Genomic DNA, 18065 nt, shown 5'->3' on the forward strand with positions numbered 1-18065 from the left:
GTGATTGGCTGTAGCTGAAACAGAGCAGACATTTCCTGTACAGCCCGAACAGATGTGATTGGCTGCAGTGGTCACCTGCCTGAAGACCAGCGGGTATTCTGGATGTTTATAGATTAATTGACAACCCCTTTAAGAGGGACGCTCACTATTGTAATCATTAGACTGTTCAGGAGAGGTGTGGACGTGCCAGCGCTCCGCCCGTCTGTACGGCAGTCCCATGGAAATGTAATGGCGCACAACCGCTGATGAGATGGGGCTCCGGTGGGGTGTGAGGGTCTCGGTGGTTGTTCCCGCTGATCTCGGCGTTCTCTGTCCTGTTCTTAGGTGACAACTAGTCACATCCAGACTTCCACTTTAAATAGTTTGTGAGCACGGCAGGGTCATAAGAGGGTGATAACGCTCCACGCCGTGCGCTGGTGCCTCTGTGTCAGGCTGTCAGCCGCCAGCACTTGGACTCTGCTTTTCCAGATTTCTCCTGCGGATGTTGCTGGTTGTAATGATTCCTGTGCTGGTGACGTGCCAGGCTCTGTCCTTAGTCTCGAGGGTGCATAGTTGTCACCCAGGGAGCCCAGCACTACTGCGCTGATCTGAACCCGTGGAGATGGATGGAGATGGATGGAGAGCATCATTTACTCGCTGAGCGCCATCTTATGGATTCTAATGTGGCCACAGGAATGGCAATGTCCCGCTCTGCCGACGGATCTGCTTTGAACACAGTGTCGCCCTAAACGGAGCGCCTCCTCATCTTGGCGATATTTGGAGTGCGTGTGCTTGGGGCAGGTACATGTTGCTGCACAACATGTTACTGGATGGCGGCACTTTATATGTTCCGCTCTGCTGGAGGCAGGTACATGTCGCTGCACAACATGTTACTGGATGGCGGCACTTTATGTGCTCTGCTGGAGGCAGGTACATGTCACTACACAACATGTTACTGGATGGCGGCACTTTATATGTTCCGCTCTGCTGGATGCAGGTACATGTCGCTGCACAACATGTTACTGGATGGCGGCACTTTATATGTTCCGCTCTGCTGGATGCAGGTACATGTCGCTGCACAACATGTTACTGGATGGCGGCACTTATATGTTCTGCTCTGCTGGAGGCAGGTACATGTCGCTGCACAACATGTTACTGGATGGCGGCACTTTATATGTTCTGCTCTGCTGGAGGCAGGTACATGTCACTACACATGTTACTGGATGGCGGCACTTAATATGTTCCGCTCTGCTGGATGCAGGTACATGTCGCTGCACAACATGTTACTGGATGGCGGCACTTTATATGTTCTGCTCTGCTGGAGGCAGGTACATGTCGCTGCACAACATGTTACTGGATGGCGGCACTTTATATGTTCCGCTCTGCTGGAGGCAGGTACATGTCGCTGCACAACATGTTACTGGATGGCGGCACTTTATATGTTCCGCTCTGCTGGAGGCAGGTACATGTCGATGCACAACATGTTACTGGATGGCGGCACTGTATGTGCTCTGCTGGAGGCAGGTACATGTCACTGCTCAACATGTTACTGGGTGGCGGCACTTCATATGTTCTGCTCTGCTGGAGGCAGGTACATGTCGCTGCACAACATGTTACTGGATGGCGGCACTTTATATGTTCCGCTCTGCTGGGGGCAGGTACATGTCGCTGCACAACATGTTACTGGATGGCGGCACTTTATATGTTCCGCTCTGCTGGAGGCATTTACATGTCACTACACAAAGTGTTACTGAATGGTGGCACTTTATATGTTCCCCTCTCCTGGAGGCAGATACATGTCTGCACAACATGTTACTGGATGGCGGCACTTTATATGTTCTGCTCTGCTGGAGACAGGTGCATGTCATTACACAACATGTTACTGGATGGCGGCACTTTATATGTTCTGCTCTACTGGAGGCAGGTACATGTCGCTGCACAACATGTTACTGGATGGCGGCACTGTATGTGCTCTGCTGGAGGCAGGTACATGTCACTGCTCAACATGTTACTGGGTGGCGGCACTTCATATGTTCTGCTCTGCTGGAGGCAGGTACATGTCGCTGCACAACATGTTACTGGATGGCGGCACTTTATGTGCTCTGCTGGAGGCAGGTACATGTCACTGCTCAACATGTTACTGGATGGCGGCACTTTATATGTTCCGCTCTGCTGGAGGCATTTACATGTCACTACACAAAGTGTTACTGAATGGCGGCACTTTATATGTTCCCCCTCTCCTGGAGGCAGGTCCATGTCACTGCACAACATGTTACTGGATGGCGGCACTTTATGTGTTCCGCTCTGCTGGGGCAGGTTCATGTCGCTGCACAACATGTTACTGGATGGCGGCACTTTATATGTTCCTCTCTGCTGGAGGCAGGTACATGTCGCTGCACAACATGTTACTGGATGGCGGCACTTTATATGTTCCGCTCTGCTGGGGGCAGGTACATGTCGCTGCACAACATGTTACTGGATGGCGGCACTTTATATGTTCCGCTCTGCTGGGGGCAGGTACATGTCGCTGCACAACATGTTACTGGATGGCGGTGCTTTATAGATTTGGTGCACTGTGGACTACACAAGTATGGCTGCCGAACTGATGCAAGGCCCCTGAGCACTGACCCCTGGGTATGTGACCGCTGGAGCTTCAGGACCCCTCTGGTCTGGACTGTGCGGTGCTCTTTATTCCGCTCCGTCACTCGCCCTATCTCCATTGATCTGACACGCTGTTTATCTGATGCTGCGCTCAGTAATGCTTCGCCAGGGAAAAACACACAAAACAAGCTCCGTGCATCAGCACTTTCATTGTGCCCCGAGCTGAGCCTCCCTTCACATGGTAAATCACACACAAACTTTTTTTTTTTTTGTATTGCATCCCCGTGCCTCTCCCCGTCCATTCTGTGTGCCTGGGCCGGGGTCTCTCCTCGTGGTCTCTCCTCGCACTGTGCCATGTTCCTCCCGTGCCGCGCTCTGTAGTGTCTTCATCTGTTCTCCGAGCTCTGTCTGCTTGTGTCTATTCCAGGGGGGCTAATTAGACCATGGCTTCCTATAAACTTGATTTCCTGCCCGAGATGATGGTGGATCATTGCTCTCTGAATTCCAGCCCTGTGTAAGTGTTTTTGTGCCGTAGACTTCAGAGCTATCGCTGATTCTTTTTTTTTCTTGTGCGTTTATGGTGAGATCTGCTCCTTGTCACGATGTATCTGTGCTGCGTCTCACCTCCACCTGTCTGAGCTCATGGCTGTGACCGGTCACTGCAGAAGTCTAATCTTCTGGAGTTGACCATATTTTTTTTTTTTTTAATCTTTTTTTGGATGGTGCTGATTTTCACGTTCCCGTCTGTCGTGTATCCGTCCTGTACATAACACTGGATTAACTCCTGATTTTGGAGCTTTCGTTAACTCTTTAGTGTACTTATAACTTCTGTGTGTATCTTCCGCTGGTGAAGTGCTGGCTGACATTATCATTGCTCGTTTCAGATCCAAGAAGATGAACGGCACCATGGACCATCCAGACCATCCGGATCCAGATTCCATTAAGATGTTTGTGGGACAGGTTCCCCGCAGCTGGTCGGAGAAGGAGTTGAGGGAGCTGTTCGAGCAGTACGGTGCCGTGTATGAAATCAACATCCTGCGGGACCGGAGCCAGAACCCTCCGCAGAGTAAAGGTGACGCTTTCTGCCAGTCCGGGCTCGACCTTGGGGGCCATTGTAGCAGTTGTCACATCTTGTCCTCTTTTTTTCAGGATGTTGTTTTATCACTTACTATACACGTAAGGCTGCATTAGAAGCACAGAACGCTTTGCACAATATGAAGATTCTTCCCGGGGTGAGCAAACAGGAGGGGGGATGGCAAATTGTGGGGTGGGGGATGGCAAACTAGGAGAGGGGGGATGGCAAACTGGGAGGGGGGATGGCAAACTGGGAGGGGGGATGGTAAATTGTGGGGTGGGGGATGGCAAATTGTGGGGTGGGGGATGGCAAACTAGGAGAGGGGGATGGCAAATTGTGGGGTGGGGGATGGCAAACTAGGAGTGGGGGATGGCAAACTGTGGTGGGGGATGGCAAACTGGGGGGGGGGGGAGGGCAAACTGGAGGTGGGGGATGCGTAAATTAGGAGGTGGGGTATGTAAACTAGGGGGGGTAGTAGTGCCGTTACCAGGGTTGTACATGCTGTAAAGTTGTCTTGTTTGCATGGGTGGGGGATGGCAAACTGGGGGTAGGTAGATTAGGAGGTGGGGGGGTAGGTAAATTAAGAGATTGGGGGTAGGTAAATTAGGAGGTGGGGGATGTTAACTAGGAGGGGGTAGTATTACCAGGGTTGTACAAGCTGTAACGTTGTCTTGATTGTTTGCAGGGGATGGCAAATTGTGTGGTGGGGAATGGCAAACTGGGGGTTGTGGGGGTAGGTAGATTAGGAGGAGGGGGGTAGGTAGATTAGGAGGTGGGGGGTAGGTAGATTAGGAGGTGGGGGTAGGTAGATTAGGAGGTGGGGGGTAGGTAGATTAGGAGGTGGGGGGGTAGGTAGATTAGGAGGTGGGGGGTAGGTAGATTAGGAGGTGGGGGGTAGGTAGATTAGGAGGTGGGGGTAGGTAGATTAGGAGGTGGGGGGTAGGTAGATTAGGAGGTGGGGGGGTAGGTAGATTAGGAGGTGGGGGGTAGGTAGATTAGGAGGTGGGGGGTAGGTAGATTAGGAGGTGGGGGGTAGGTAGATTAGGAGGTGGGGGTAAGTAGATTAGGAGGTGGGGGTAGGTAGAATAGGAGGTGGGGGTAGGTAGATTAGGAGGTGGGGGGTAGGTAGATTAGGAGGTGGGGGGGTAGGTAGATTAGGAGGTGGGGGGTAGGTAGATTAGGAGGTGGGGGGTAGGTAGATTAGGAGGTGGGGGGTAGGTAGATTAGGAGGTGGGGGGGTAGGTAGATTAGGAGGTGGGGGTAAGTAGATTAGGAGGTGGGGGGTAGGTAGATTAGGAGGTGGGGGTAGGTAGAATAGGAGGTGGGGGTAGGTAGATTAGGAGGTGGGGGTAGGTAAATTAGGAGGGGGTAGTATTACTAGGGTTGTACACGCTGTAACGTTGTCTTGATTGTTTGCAGGGGATGGCAAATTGTGTGGTGGGGGATGGCAAACTGGGGGTTGTGGGGGTAGGTAAATTAGGAGGTGAGGGGTAGGTAAGGCTGGGTTCACACTGCGTTAGCAGCAGCCCGTTCAGCACATACGCTAACGGGCTGCTGTTAACGCAAGTGCCGACGTTACATCGCGCTAGCGCAAATAGAGCATCTGCTAGCTCTATCTGTGCTAGCAGTGACGGACCCGGAAACGCTGCAGCCCGCGTCTCAGGGTCCGTCACTCAATGACGGCACATGGCTAGCGCACGCCCATTGTGGGCGTGCGCTAGCGATGCGTCAGACATTGCATTCAATGGCGGCGTTAACGGACAACGTTACACCGCGTTATGCCGCAGTGTAACGTAGTCCGTCTAACGGACGCCAGGAACGCAATGTGAACCCAGCCTTAATTAGAAGGTGGGGGGTTAGGTAAATTAGGAGGTGGGGGTTAGGTAAATTAGGAGGTGGGGGTAGGTAAATTAGGAGGTGGGGGTAGTAGGGCCGTTATCAGGGTTGTACACGCTGTAACGTCGTGTTGATTGTCTGCAGATGCATCATCCGATACAGATGAAACCAGCCGACAGTGAGAAGAATAATGGTACGTTGCCTACTTCTGAGAGCCGTGCACACATTTTTCACGCTTCCGGGGCCTTTCCTTCCTGTGTGAACTGTTACAAGGTCACGACTCGCGGTCCGCCGCAGTTTTTTTGCCCCTTTCGGTGCGGCGTTAGTTGGAAGTAACAAACCTTTGTGGTAAGAGTCACTTTAGATGTGAATTCTCCCGTCTCTCAGGGCTCATTCTGATGTCGGCTTCTCTCGTTCGCAGTCACAGATCTTGTACCTTTTCTAGCGCATGCGCTGCCCACGTGTCTGTGTATTTAGTCTGCGCACAATCACAGATATGTCCAATTTTTACCCAAGTCTTAGACCAAACTCACTATGGCAAGTTAATGGGTCTGCTAAGAATCGGACTCCACTCCGATGCCATCTGTGTGCTGTCCATTGGTGGGATAAACTGGGGAATCTGCCCTCCGGTCATTGGTGAAAGTAATGGTAAACGCTGACTCCCGGACCGGTGTGAACAAGGCCTTAAATGAACTCTACAGCAGGTGTTAATTGTGCTGCTGATGGCAGAATACTGATCCCTGAGTGTTCGGCAGCTTTGTCCTGTTTATCTGGAGGACTGACGTGTGACTGCCGAGTACCGGTTATTCCTCGCCCCTTGTCGGTTTATTCAGCTCAGTGGCGTCTTCTAGGATCTAATGTCACATTTTGCCTTATTTTCTTTAAAGCTGTTGAAGACAGAAAGTTGTTTATCGGCATGGTGTCCAAGAAGTGTAACGAAAACGACATCCGGGTCATGTTCTCTCAGTTTGGGCAGATCGAGGAGTGCAGAATCCTGCGGGGACCGGATGGGTTAAGCAGAGGTAAGTGCGAGCGATGGGCTGGACATGACCTGCACATTTTGTAACTTATGTGTTTTATATATTTTTTTTTCTTACTAACCTTCAGGTTGTGCGTTCATCACATTTACAACCAGATCTATGGCACAGAATTCAATCAGAGCCATGCACCAAGCACAAACCATGGAGGTGAGTCCTGGCGATGTTCTCTTAAAGGTTCAGGTAACCGCCCCTTTTTGTGGAAACAATGATTTAATGAGGCTGGCCAAATCCCGATCACCTTAGCTATGAAAAAGTGAATCGTGATGACCACATTTTGCTTCCGGTGCTCTTACTCACCGTGCACCAGCTGGCAATAGACTGCCTGTGTGTCGCCCCTGCCCGGCGAGGTGGGTGCATAGTTACTGTGGCTATTCGGACTTGTGTGGCTCCTAGGGAAGTGGTGGTATTTGCTGCAATATTGTTTTAGCCTAAGGCCATGCTCCTCTCATGTTCCCGCTTGCATGTATACTCACTACTAGACCTGACTTGTGATTGTCCGGGCCTGGTGTCCGTGCGATGTCGGCGCTTCAGTTTTTCACCTCCGGGTTTTCTTTGTCTCTTTTTTTGCAGGGTTGCTCATCTCCAATTGTTGTGAAGTTTGCAGACACCCAGAAAGACAAAGAACAGAAACGAATGGCACAACAGCTCCAACAACAGATGCAGCAAATTAACGCGGCCTCTGTGTGGGGGAACCTGGCCGGACTGAACAGTCTGGCCCCACAATACTTAGCAGTAAGTGTCGGCAGGTTATGGTGGAGAAAACCACGTCTTCCTTGTGAAGTGAGGGTTGCGCTGATTCTTTTGCCTGGATTTGAGCTGAGCATCTAGAACGCATCTCACAGGCGGCTTCTATACTGAATATATTCCCACTGACCTGCACTGGTTTTTAGTAAAAAATCAAATTCCTGCAGCCATTGATCATCCAGATGAAGACAATGTCCATGTGAACTACGCACAAGGAGCAAATGTCTGATTTCCACAGTTCTGTGGCCAGCTCAGTCTTCTGTGAGAATCGCCGGTCCTTGGCAGTGCTGTGGCTTGGCGTCGACTAACCCGTTTGCAGTGAAAATACATAATCCTTTTGTGACGGTGTTTGCTGTAACTCACCCATCCCGTCCCGCTCACTCTGTCTCCCGTTGTGCACCCTGTGGATATCTGTGGTGTGATGCGTCTTCTCACTGGACCGGACCGAGCCCTCATTCTCCTTCTTGTTTTGTTTTGGTGTAATGTCTAGCTTTATTTGCAGCTCCTCCAGCAGACAGCCTCCTCCAGCAACCTCAACTCCCTAAGTGGCCTCCATCCCATGGGAGGTGAGTACTCCATGGGGAGGACATCAGGTGTGTGCTTTTTTATTTATTTTTTTATTTTTATACTTGCGTTTATTAAAAAAAAAAAAAGTCGTCTGCGTTTTATCAGTCACAATTAACATGTGCCGTCTCCTTTTCTTAAAAAAATAAAAAATTTAAAAAAATGAAAATTTAGATTTGCGCATTTTGGCTGATGCACGTGTGGCGTTCTCATGCCTGTGTTGCAGGACTCAGTACCATGCAGATACAGAACTTGGCAGCTTTAGCAGCAGCTGCCAGCGTTACACAGACCCCAAGTGCAGGCTCGGCACTCGCTGCATCCAGCAGTCCCCTCAGCGTCTTGACCAGTTCTGGTGAGCTGCACATGTTTTCTGCGAACTGTCTGTGTCCAATTCAGGACAAGTTTCTGACCTTTCTATTCCAGGGACAAACCTGCGCCAGAAAGACTTAAATGACTAAAAGGAAATTATACCTAAAGCGTAGATACTCTGTAATTGGAAAGACTGGGGGGTGCTACACGGGGGGCTCCAGCCAGTCCTGCAACCTTAAGTGCTCGGTCCGGGAGCCGATGTGCACAGATCAATAGTGAAAGGCATGTCGGCACTGGATCTGCTCCATTCCAGCCATCTGGGGGTCCCAGAGATTGGATCATTCACTGATGGCATATCCAGATTAATGCATCCTTAGAGGGGGGTGATCTGAGATTTGTAACATGCTGCTGTAACACTAAAGCTAAATACTTACCATCCATTCCCACGCTGCACCCCAGTTTATATTGACTGCAGAAGTCGCAGCCTATATACCTCGCTGGACCTTCGGGGTCTCGGACCATATACCGCTGAGGCCAGTGACTGGCTGCAGGCGTCACATCCTGGTATATGTATAGCAAGACTAGGGGTTTGGGCGCACTGCCCTATATTATATATAAATATACGTGCGGGTGCGGTAACAGTAATAAGAACTATACTAAGAATACAAAGAAGAAAAGCATTACTGCAGCAATTCGCACACCTTAAATAATGAACAACAATGAGCATAAAATACGAGCTGATTTTATTGACAGATCAAAAGGAAACACGCAACAAACAATAAAAACATAATTAAAAACATATAAGCACCATCAATAACACACAGGAAAAATGGACCATAACTCAGTGTAATAAAGTGACCCAAAAATTTTTTGGGTCACTTTATTACACTGAGTTATGGTCCATTTTTCCTGTGTGTTATTGATGGTGCTTATATGTTTTTAATTATGTTTTTATTGTTTGTTGAGTGTTTCCTTTTGATCTGTCAATAAAATCAGCTCGTATTTTATGCTCATTGTTGTTCATTATTTAAGGTGTGCGAATCGCTGCAGTAATGCTTTTCTTCTTTGTATTCTTAATATCCTGGTATATGAGCAGTGACCGCTGCATCCAATCTAAACAGTCCCCTGGCCAGGACCCAGCACTGGAGGACACGGTGAGTATTTCTTCTTTGTTTAGCACTGTCGCCTGCATGCAGCATTTTATATTTCTCGGACAACCCTTTTAAATGACCAAAGCATTGTTTTTTTTAATGTTGTAAATAGCTGTAAAAATTGCAATTCCTAGATGTGACCTTTACACCTGAGCCAGTTTTTAGTTAATGTTGCTGTCCCAAATGACCATAATGTATTTGCATCTCTTGTAATCATTGTTGCCACCTAATTTGTTCCCGTCAGTGGTACACGGGGGGGGATTAAGGATGAGCCGCACTTAATACCCTGGCCTGCCGGGGTCTCCAGATGTGGTATAGACCTGTATACCATGTACAGATGTCCTTGTTCGCATGGTTTAGATCAGTGGTCTCCAGCTTGCAGCCCTCCACTTAGCTGTGAAACTACGCACTGTGCTTGTGGCTTTCTAGGCATGGTGGGAGTTGTAGTTCCTCCACTCAAACATATAAAGAGACGTTGGGTGCGACCGCCATAACAAGCTGCAGTCGCCTGTAACAATTATTATTATTTATTGTTATAGCGCCATTTATTCCATGGCACTTTACATGTGAGGAGGGGGTATATATAATAAAAACAAGTACAATAATCTTAAACAATACAAGTCATAACTGGTACAGGAGGAGAGAGGACCCTGCCCGCGAAGGCTCACAATCTACAAGGGATGGGTGAGGGTACAGTAGGTGAGGATAGAGCTGGTCATGCAGCGGTTTGGTCAATCGGTGGTTACTGCAGGTTGTAGGCTTGTCGGAAGAGTTGGGTCTTCAGGCTCTTTTTGAAGGTTTCGATGGTAGGCGAGAGTCTGATGTGTTGTGGTAGAGGGTTCCAGAGTAGAGGTGATACGCGAGAGAAATCTTGTATACGATTGTGGGAAGAGGGGATTAGAGAAGGAGATCTTGTGAGGATCGGAGGTTGCGTGTAGGTAAGTACCGGGAGACGAGGTCACAGATGTATGGAGGAGACAGGTTGTGGATGGCTTTGTACGTCATGGTTCGGGTTTTGTACTGGAGTCTCTGGGCAATGGGGAGCCAGTGAAGGGATTGACAGAGGGGAGAGGCCGGGAAATAGCGGGGGGACAGGTGGATTAGTCGGGCAGCAGAGTTTAGAATAGATTGGTGGGGTGCAAGAGTGTTAGAGGGGAGGCCACAGAGCAGGAGGTTGCAGTAGTCAAGGCGAGAGATGATGAGGGCATGGACTAGGGCTTTTGCAGATTCTTGGTTGAGGAATGTACGGATTCGTGAAATATCTGTCAGTTGAAGTCGGCAGGAAGTGGAAAGGGCTTGGATATGCGGTTTGAAGGAGAGATCAGTGTCAAGGATTACCCCGAGACAGCGAGCTTGTGGGACTGGGGAGAGTGGGCAGCCATTTACTGTAATGGATAGGTTCGTTGGGGGGGGGGGGTCGCGTGAGATGGGGGAAAGATGATGAATTCTGTTTTGTCCATGTTAAGTTTCAGAAATCTAGCAGAGAAGAAGGATGAAATAGCAGATAGACATTGAGGGATTCTGGTTAGTAGGGTGGTGATATCTGGTCCAGAGATGTAGATCTGTGTGTCATCAGCATAGAGATGATACTGAAAGCCATGAGATTCTATGAGCTGTTCCAGGCCAAAGGTGTAAATGGAGAAGAGCAGGGGCCCAAGGACTGAACCTTGTGGGACTCCAACAGATAGGGGGCGCTGGCCTAAGTTTATCAAATTGTATGATGGGGGGAGATGACTGTACTACTGAGGCGACAAAAGGGGGTCTGGTAAATGCCGATCTCTCTCTAAAACTCCATAATCTGGAACTGCTGAACATCAGGTTCCAGGGGCCGTAATATGAAGGCCCATCGTACAATATAACCTAAGTTGTGGTGGTCAGTCATTAATGTAAGCGACAACTCCTTGTCTCACTCGCAGGGGTCCGGGACGCTGAGGTATGAGTAGATGTTTGATGGACTCGTATAACTGACGCTTAAAGGGGGTGTTTGGTGAAAACGAGTTACTACCGATTCACAGAGAAGGGGATAACTTGATCCAATGGGATCCGGGCACCCACACGGCCACTGCTCCACTCATCCTCTATCGGACTGCTCGGCGTTTTCGCCTCTATAGAGGATAAAACGAGAAGTGGTCGGGCATGTGCACTTCTGCTCTGCTGTAATGAGGGTACACGTCCCCCCTCCCCGTTTCCTAAGACTTATGTTGCACAGGTCAGAATACATTCACTCTTAGTTCTGTGGGTTTTCCCCGTTTTGGCCATTATGTGCTCAGCGAATGTAAATCATCCAGATTTTCTGTCTGTTACACAAGAGTCAGACCTTTTTCTCTGTCTTACACTTCTGTCAGGTTCGTCCCCCAGTTCCAATAACAGTTCATCAGTGAACCCCATGGCGTCTCTCGGAGCTCTGCAGACCTTGGCCGGTGCCTCAGGTCTCAACGTTGGTTCTCTAGCAGGTAAGTTGCTGAAGGCCGTAGCTTTATAATGGCACGCCATCATGAAGCGTTAGGCCATGTGCAGACATGAGCTGTCTTGCAAAGGTGAAATCCGCTGTAAATTGTTCCTAATTTTGCTTTTAGATACGAGACAGATTCCGGAGCTCAATTTGGACACTTTCTTTCCGATAGGTATGGCGGCTTTAAATGGCGGTCTAGGCAGCAGTGGTCTCTCAAATGGCACTGGCAGCACAATGGAGGCACTGAGCCAGGCTTACTCTGGCATCCAGCAATACGCAGCCGCGGCATTGCCCTCCCTCTACAACCAGAGCCTGTTATCACAGCCGGGCCTGGGCGCTGCAGGCAGTCAGAAGGAAGGTATGTTATCAGGTAGGGCTTATCAGCAGTGGTAGCGTGCCGGAGGGGCGACTGGCGTGCCGGAGGGGCGACTGGCGTGCCGGAGGGGCGACTGGCGTGCCGGAGGGGCGACTGGCGCGCCGGAGGGGCGGCTCCTGCAGAAACAGAACAGTCATGATTGATATGCTTTCTCCTCCAGATGACGGCTGTGAGTCTGGGCCTGAACACTGGTCTGATGGTCTGAACGAACTGTCTCGTATACATATGACGCTGCCAGCTCAGATCACGGGGTCTGTAGACCGGCTCAGATTTGCGTCTGTCATATGGACAGGAACTTTTTAAAGGGAACCTGTCACCTGAATTTGGCGGGACCGGTTTTCGGTCATATGGGCGGAGTTTTCGGGTGTTTGATTCACCCTTTCCTTACCCGCTGGCTGCATGCTGGCCACAATATTGGATTGAAGTTCATTCTCTGTCCTCCGTAGTACACGCCTGCGCAAGGCAATCTTGCCTTGCGCACGCGCAGTATGCTTTGCCCAACTGCGGGCAAAGCCGAAAAGCATTAGTGCGCATGCGCCGGCGCACTATGTCCCGGAACACAGCAAAATACTTCCGGGGCATAGTGCGCCGGCGCATGCACACTAATGCTTTTCGGCTTTGTCCGCAGTTGGGCAAGATTGCCTTGCGCAGGCACGTACTACGGAGGACAGAGAATGAACTTCAATCCAATATTGCGGCCAGCATGCAGCCAACGGGTAAGGAAAGGGTGAATCAAACACCCGAAAACTCTGCCCATATGACCGAAAACCGGTCCCGCCAAATTCAGGTGACAGGTTCCCTTTAAGGCTCATTGGGCACGTTGGAGTTAAGCCGTGGTCTATGTACGTGGGAGGTTTATAGATGGAGATGGTGGGGGAGCTTTTTCTGGTCACATATGTATTAAAGAGAAATGACGGACCAACCTTAGAATGTGTCCTCAATGTAAGATTGTGAAGGTCCGATGAGCCATGGCTGGAAGTAAATGGAGAGAGCTGGAACTGTACAGCTCCATACACCATGTAGTGGCCATTCTCTGTACTGCAGCACAGCTCCTCACAGCTCCATACACCGTGTAGTGGCCATTGTCTGTACTGCAGCTCAGCTCTATACACCGTGTAGTAGCCATTCTCTGTACTGCACCTCAGCACCATACACCGTGTAGTGGCCATTCTCTGTAATGCACCTCAGCTCCATACACCGTGTAGTGGCCATTCTCTGTACTGCAGCTCAGCTCCTCACAGCTCCATACACCATGTAGTGGCCATTGTCTGTACTGCAGCTCAGCTCCATACACCGTGTAGTGGCCATTCTCTGTACTGCACCTCAGCTCCATACACCGTGTAGTGGCCATTCTATGTACTGCACCTCAGCTCCATACACCGTGTAGTGGCCATTCTCTGTACTGCAGCTCAGCTCCTTACAGCTCCATACATCGTGTAGTGGCCATTGTCTGTACTGCAGCTCAGCTCCATACACCGTGTAGTGGCCATTCTCTGTACTGCACGTCAGCTCCATACACCGTGTAGTGGCCATTCTCTGTACTGCACCTCAGCTCCATACACCGTGTAGTGGCCATTCTCTGTACTGCAGCTCAGCTCCTTACAGCTCCATACACCGTGTAGTGGCCATTGTCTGTACTACAGCTCAGCTCCATACACCGTGTAGTGGCCATTCTCTGTACTGCAGCTCAGCTCCTTACAGCTCCATACACCGTGTAGTGGCCATTGTCTGTACTACAGCTCAGCTCCATACACCGTGTAGTGGCCATTCTCTGTACTGCACCTCAGCTCCATACACCGTGTAGTGGCCATTGTCTGTACTGCAGCTTGGCTCCATACACCGTGTAGTGGCCATTCTCTGTACTGCAGCTCAGCTCCTCACAGCTCCATACACCGTGTAGTGGCCATTCTCTGTACTGCAGCTCAGCTCCATACACCGTGTAGTGGCCATTCTCTGTACTGCAGCTCAGCTCCATACACCGTGTAGTGGTCATTGTCTGTACTGCAGCTTAGCTCCATGCACCGTGTAGTGGCCATTCTCTGTACTGCAGCTCAGCTCCTCACAGCTCCATACACCGTGTAGTGGCCATTCTCTGTACTGCAGCTCAGCTCCTATTGAAGTGAATGTGATCTGGTTTTTTTTGCCCCACATGCTGCTTACAGCCACAGTGAGAGCTGATAACCTGGGGCACTTGGTGTCAGACCCCCATTGATTAGATATTGATGGCCTACCCTAAGCATGAGACAGCAATGCATAAAATCCTGAACAACCCTTTAATGCTGTCCTAAATTTAGCCAGCGTAGTCGGCAGAAATGTCGGTGGTGTAAACAGTAATACTTTTGGTGGATCTTGCTCGCCACGTCGGACATTTTCAGCAGCACCCAGGAATGTTGGCTTCTTGCTCCTTCTCATTAGTGAAGCCCCCCTATGTATTGGTGATTTGTGGTATCAGTAATGGGGTGCACATGATGATGTATGGATCCCGTCCACAGTGGGTGGTCTCGTCTAACCAGTGGCTCTTTGTCTCCTAGGCCCAGAGGGCGCAAACCTCTTCATATACCACTTGCCCCAGGAGTTCGGGGACCAGGACATCCTGCAGATGTTCATGCCATTCGGAAATATTGTGTCTGCCAAAGTTTTCATTGATAAACAGACGAACCTCAGCAAATGTTTTGGTGAGTGTTTCCTGTCCACTTTGTCTGCACGCCTGGTCCCCATCCTGTGCCTCTTCGAACTACAACTCCCAGCAAAGCCCTAACAGCCGGGCAACACCTGGAGGGACGCAGGTTGGAAACCAGCGATGTAACACATCTACACTTGTTTTCAGCACAAGTTGGCTTTTTCTGTTTGTTTGTTTTTTCCCTTCCATTCTTTTTTTGTACTTTTTTTTTTTTTCAGTAAATATATTTATTGAAATTTTAAACAGGAAAAACAGTAAAAAGAATCATTACAATGTCCAGAGCTATACATTACGTCTGAGAACACAGCACAAGTGTAGTTGAACAAGAACTCTGGCACATAAAGGGTACATGGTTCTCATCTTGAGAATCACCTCAGGACATAGACCTTATATACAAAATACAGAACCTGTAAGAAAAGCAATTGTAGAAATAGGAGAAAGGAAAGAAAGAGGAAAAAAAAGGGGGGGAATGGGGGAAAAGGGGAGTGAGGAGGGAGGGGGGTTAAGGGAGACCCAGCAATGTATTTTGTACTTTTTCTATGTTTTGTTTCTCATGTTGCCCCCCTGTTTTCCCTTCCACACTTTTCCGTCCCCCCCAACCTCTGTGCTTGTCTCGAGCAGGTTTCGTAAGCTACGACAATCCAGTTTCGGCTCAGGCTGCGATCCAGTCCATGAACGGCTTTCAGATTGGAATGAAACGTCTGAAAGTTCAACTTAAGCGCTCCAAGAACGACAGCAAACCCTACTGAACTGTACTGCCCTGGGAAGTGAGCGAGAAGGATGTTCTGGTAAGTGTGGGATGGAGCGGCCAAGCCCAGGACCTGTGCCTGGAGGAGAGCACTTAGTGACAACGCAGACTGTGCTGTCTCTTCAGCAGCCCCAAAGCATCTACATGTGCTTACAGCCAGAAGCCTCTTTCCCTCATAAAAGACTCTGGGTACAACTTTTTGTTGTGAAAATTATTATTTTATTTTTATTTTTTTGCTTCGTATGGAGAAACGGCTTGTACTACTTGTTCCAAGTGTTTTCTTTTGGAGTTTAGGTGCCATATCGGTGATTTTTATGATTAATATTATTTGGACTTTGCTGTGTTTTGTACAAATGTGTGTGGATGTCCCAACACCAGAACCCCTGGAAAAGGAGAAAGCGAGCGGCCGTGGAAAGCCACCCGTCTGCTCACTGCTCCGTCTGCCATCAATGAAGGTGCAGGCTGTCAAATCTTGCACATTTTTCTACGGTACAACAAACCTTTTTTTTTTTTTTTTTCTTTTATGCTCCTGCAGTCATTTTTCCTACCTTCATGTAATCCATTTTAAAGAGGCACTGCATGCAACCCGGTCATTTTAGGGCTGATGGATTCTGCCCATTGAATGACCCTGAAGCACACGGGTCTGCATTGCGGGCATTAAGGCCTGGTGCGGGTCATACACTTGCTGCACATGGAGCCGGAGCAATCTTGCGCGTCCGGGTAATGTTTGCAGTGCAGAGCTTTATCAGCAATCTTTACCACAATGCAATACGATAACTTTTTATTTTTTACCAGGTGATATGTTTACTGGTAAGCTTTGTCGTCATCAATGGCAGGCAGGGCACGGAGACGACGACGGCGCAGCAGCGGGCTGCTCCTCTCTTCCGCTCGTGGGCTGGCATCCGGTGTTGTGTGGTAGAATAGACGAGTACTTCATATGCCCGTGTGTGTATGTACCCGGGTACATACCGACATACACGGATCATGATTTACATGACGAAGATGAACTGCTAAAACTTGAATAATGTATACTCAGAGATAAAAAAAAAGTGTTTTTGATTTGGAATAATGTGAATCATAAAGAGGCTTCCAGGCTCCTGATAAAAACAAAAAAACAACTTTTATACAAGTGTAAAATCAGAACTGACTAAGACAATTATTGAAGGAAAACTAAGCCTGTAAGAATGTCATTTCTATTTTTATAGAGGTTTTATACAGCTCGGATGAGTGAGCAATATTTATTGCCTAAATTATTTCACTGGGAAGAGATTTTGTAGAATTCGGAAGATGGCGACTTTATTTTGTGTGTTTTTTTGTTTTGTTTTTTTTTTTTATATATATATACAGATTATTCTACATCGTGTTTTAGGTAAAACGATGTGCGGAGAGGGGACATATACAGGGCGCCCGGCCGAGGCCTCGGTCCGCTGGGGTATCAATGTGAAAAACAGGTCTCTTCCTGATCTTGTCAGTATTTTTTTTTTTTTTAAGACTAATTTTTACTCCAAAAAGTTTACAAGTTAACCAAGGCGGCGTCTCGGCTCTGGTTCTCAAGGCCCCTTACTACACGACTGACCGACAACCAGAAAAAGTGAATGAGAAGCAGCTGGGGGGTGAATGCTATCCATGGCAGTCTTAAAATGCAATATCATTATGCTGTTAGCAAAGCCTTGGTGGAAGTATAGAAGTCATAATGTCGGATACAGCTGTATTAATGGGAAAATCTACTTAAAGGCGCTGTGCATGCATCACACCAGTAATGCAAACCGCTGCTTCGGGGGGTAGTGCACGCTCGTGCAGGTCTGCAGCAGAACACGTAAATTTAGGGCCACATGGGTTATGCTGCAGATTTCTCTGCAAATGCTGCAGATATCTCTGTAATCGCATTGATGGGCTGCGGGTGTCCTTAGGATTTCACGTCGGAAATGTGAACACACCCCAAGTCGACATTGGTTTGCACTTCTATGTGCAAGTCTGCTATTGTCACCAAGTTATAGACTGCAACCTCAGTCATCGCAGAACATTTAAACCTCCAGAAGTGAATGGCAAAGTTAGTTTTAGACAATCAAAATAATTCTGTTAGGGTGCAAAGGAAGATTAGGCAGATCATGAACTTTCTGAGGTTTACATCACACATAATCATTAAATAAAAATCCACACCAAAGCTTGCACTGCATGTGCCCATCCTTCTTCCAGTAGGGACAGGCGGCCATAAATTTAATGTAGGAGGCGGATAATCAGAGCTCAGGAACTGACTGCTTTAATGAAAGAGGACTCTGACAATCAGAGCTCTGGTGTCGGATACCTTTATGTAGGGGAGGCTGATAACCAGAGCTCAGGCACTGCATGCTACAATATAGGGAGAAGCAGATAACAGAGCTCAGGCACTGACTTTTTATGTAGGAGGAGGCTGATAACCAGAGCTTGGGCGTTGACTTCTTTTATGTAGGGGGAGGCTGATAACCACAGCTCAGGCACTGACTTCCTTTATGTAGGATGAGGCTGATAAC

The 18065-nt window shown here is 48.8% G+C and overlaps 1 protein-coding gene across 44 annotated transcripts in view; it reads left to right on the plus strand.

The window, feature by feature from the left end:
- The window catches only part of CELF1 (CUGBP Elav-like family member 1), a 36124-nt gene that overhangs the window by 15696 nt on the left and 2363 nt on the right, over window positions 1-18065 (plus strand). For 2 of the 44 annotated variants that reach the window (XM_077286726.1, XM_077286728.1), the window contains exons 3-14: window positions 3465-3652; window positions 3730-3812; window positions 5636-5684; window positions 6379-6513; window positions 6599-6678; window positions 7102-7263; window positions 7766-7841; window positions 8066-8191; window positions 11645-11752; window positions 11924-12109; window positions 14659-14802; window positions 15429-15595. In XM_077286726.1, the coding sequence (XP_077142841.1) occupies window positions 3475-3652; window positions 3730-3812; window positions 5636-5684; window positions 6379-6513; window positions 6599-6678; window positions 7102-7263; window positions 7766-7841; window positions 8066-8191; window positions 11645-11752; window positions 11924-12109; window positions 14659-14802; window positions 15429-15556 (1455 nt within the window). In that variant the 5' untranslated portion in view covers window positions 3465-3474 and the 3' untranslated portion in view covers window positions 15557-15595. Of the gene's footprint in view, window positions 1-2948; window positions 3095-3464; window positions 3653-3729; window positions 3813-5635; window positions 5685-6378; window positions 6514-6598; window positions 6679-7101; window positions 7264-7765; window positions 7869-8065; window positions 8192-11644; window positions 11753-11875; window positions 12122-14658; window positions 14803-15428; window positions 16596-18065 lie in introns of those variants that run through there. The other 42 variants (XM_077286731.1, XM_077286732.1, XM_077286710.1 and 39 more) reach the window with 39 other exon arrangements.

Source organism: Ranitomeya variabilis, chromosome 2 (genome assembly GCF_051348905.1).
Source record: "Ranitomeya variabilis isolate aRanVar5 chromosome 2, aRanVar5.hap1, whole genome shotgun sequence".
In the NCBI taxonomy this organism is placed as follows: domain Eukaryota; kingdom Metazoa; phylum Chordata; class Amphibia; order Anura; family Dendrobatidae; genus Ranitomeya; species Ranitomeya variabilis.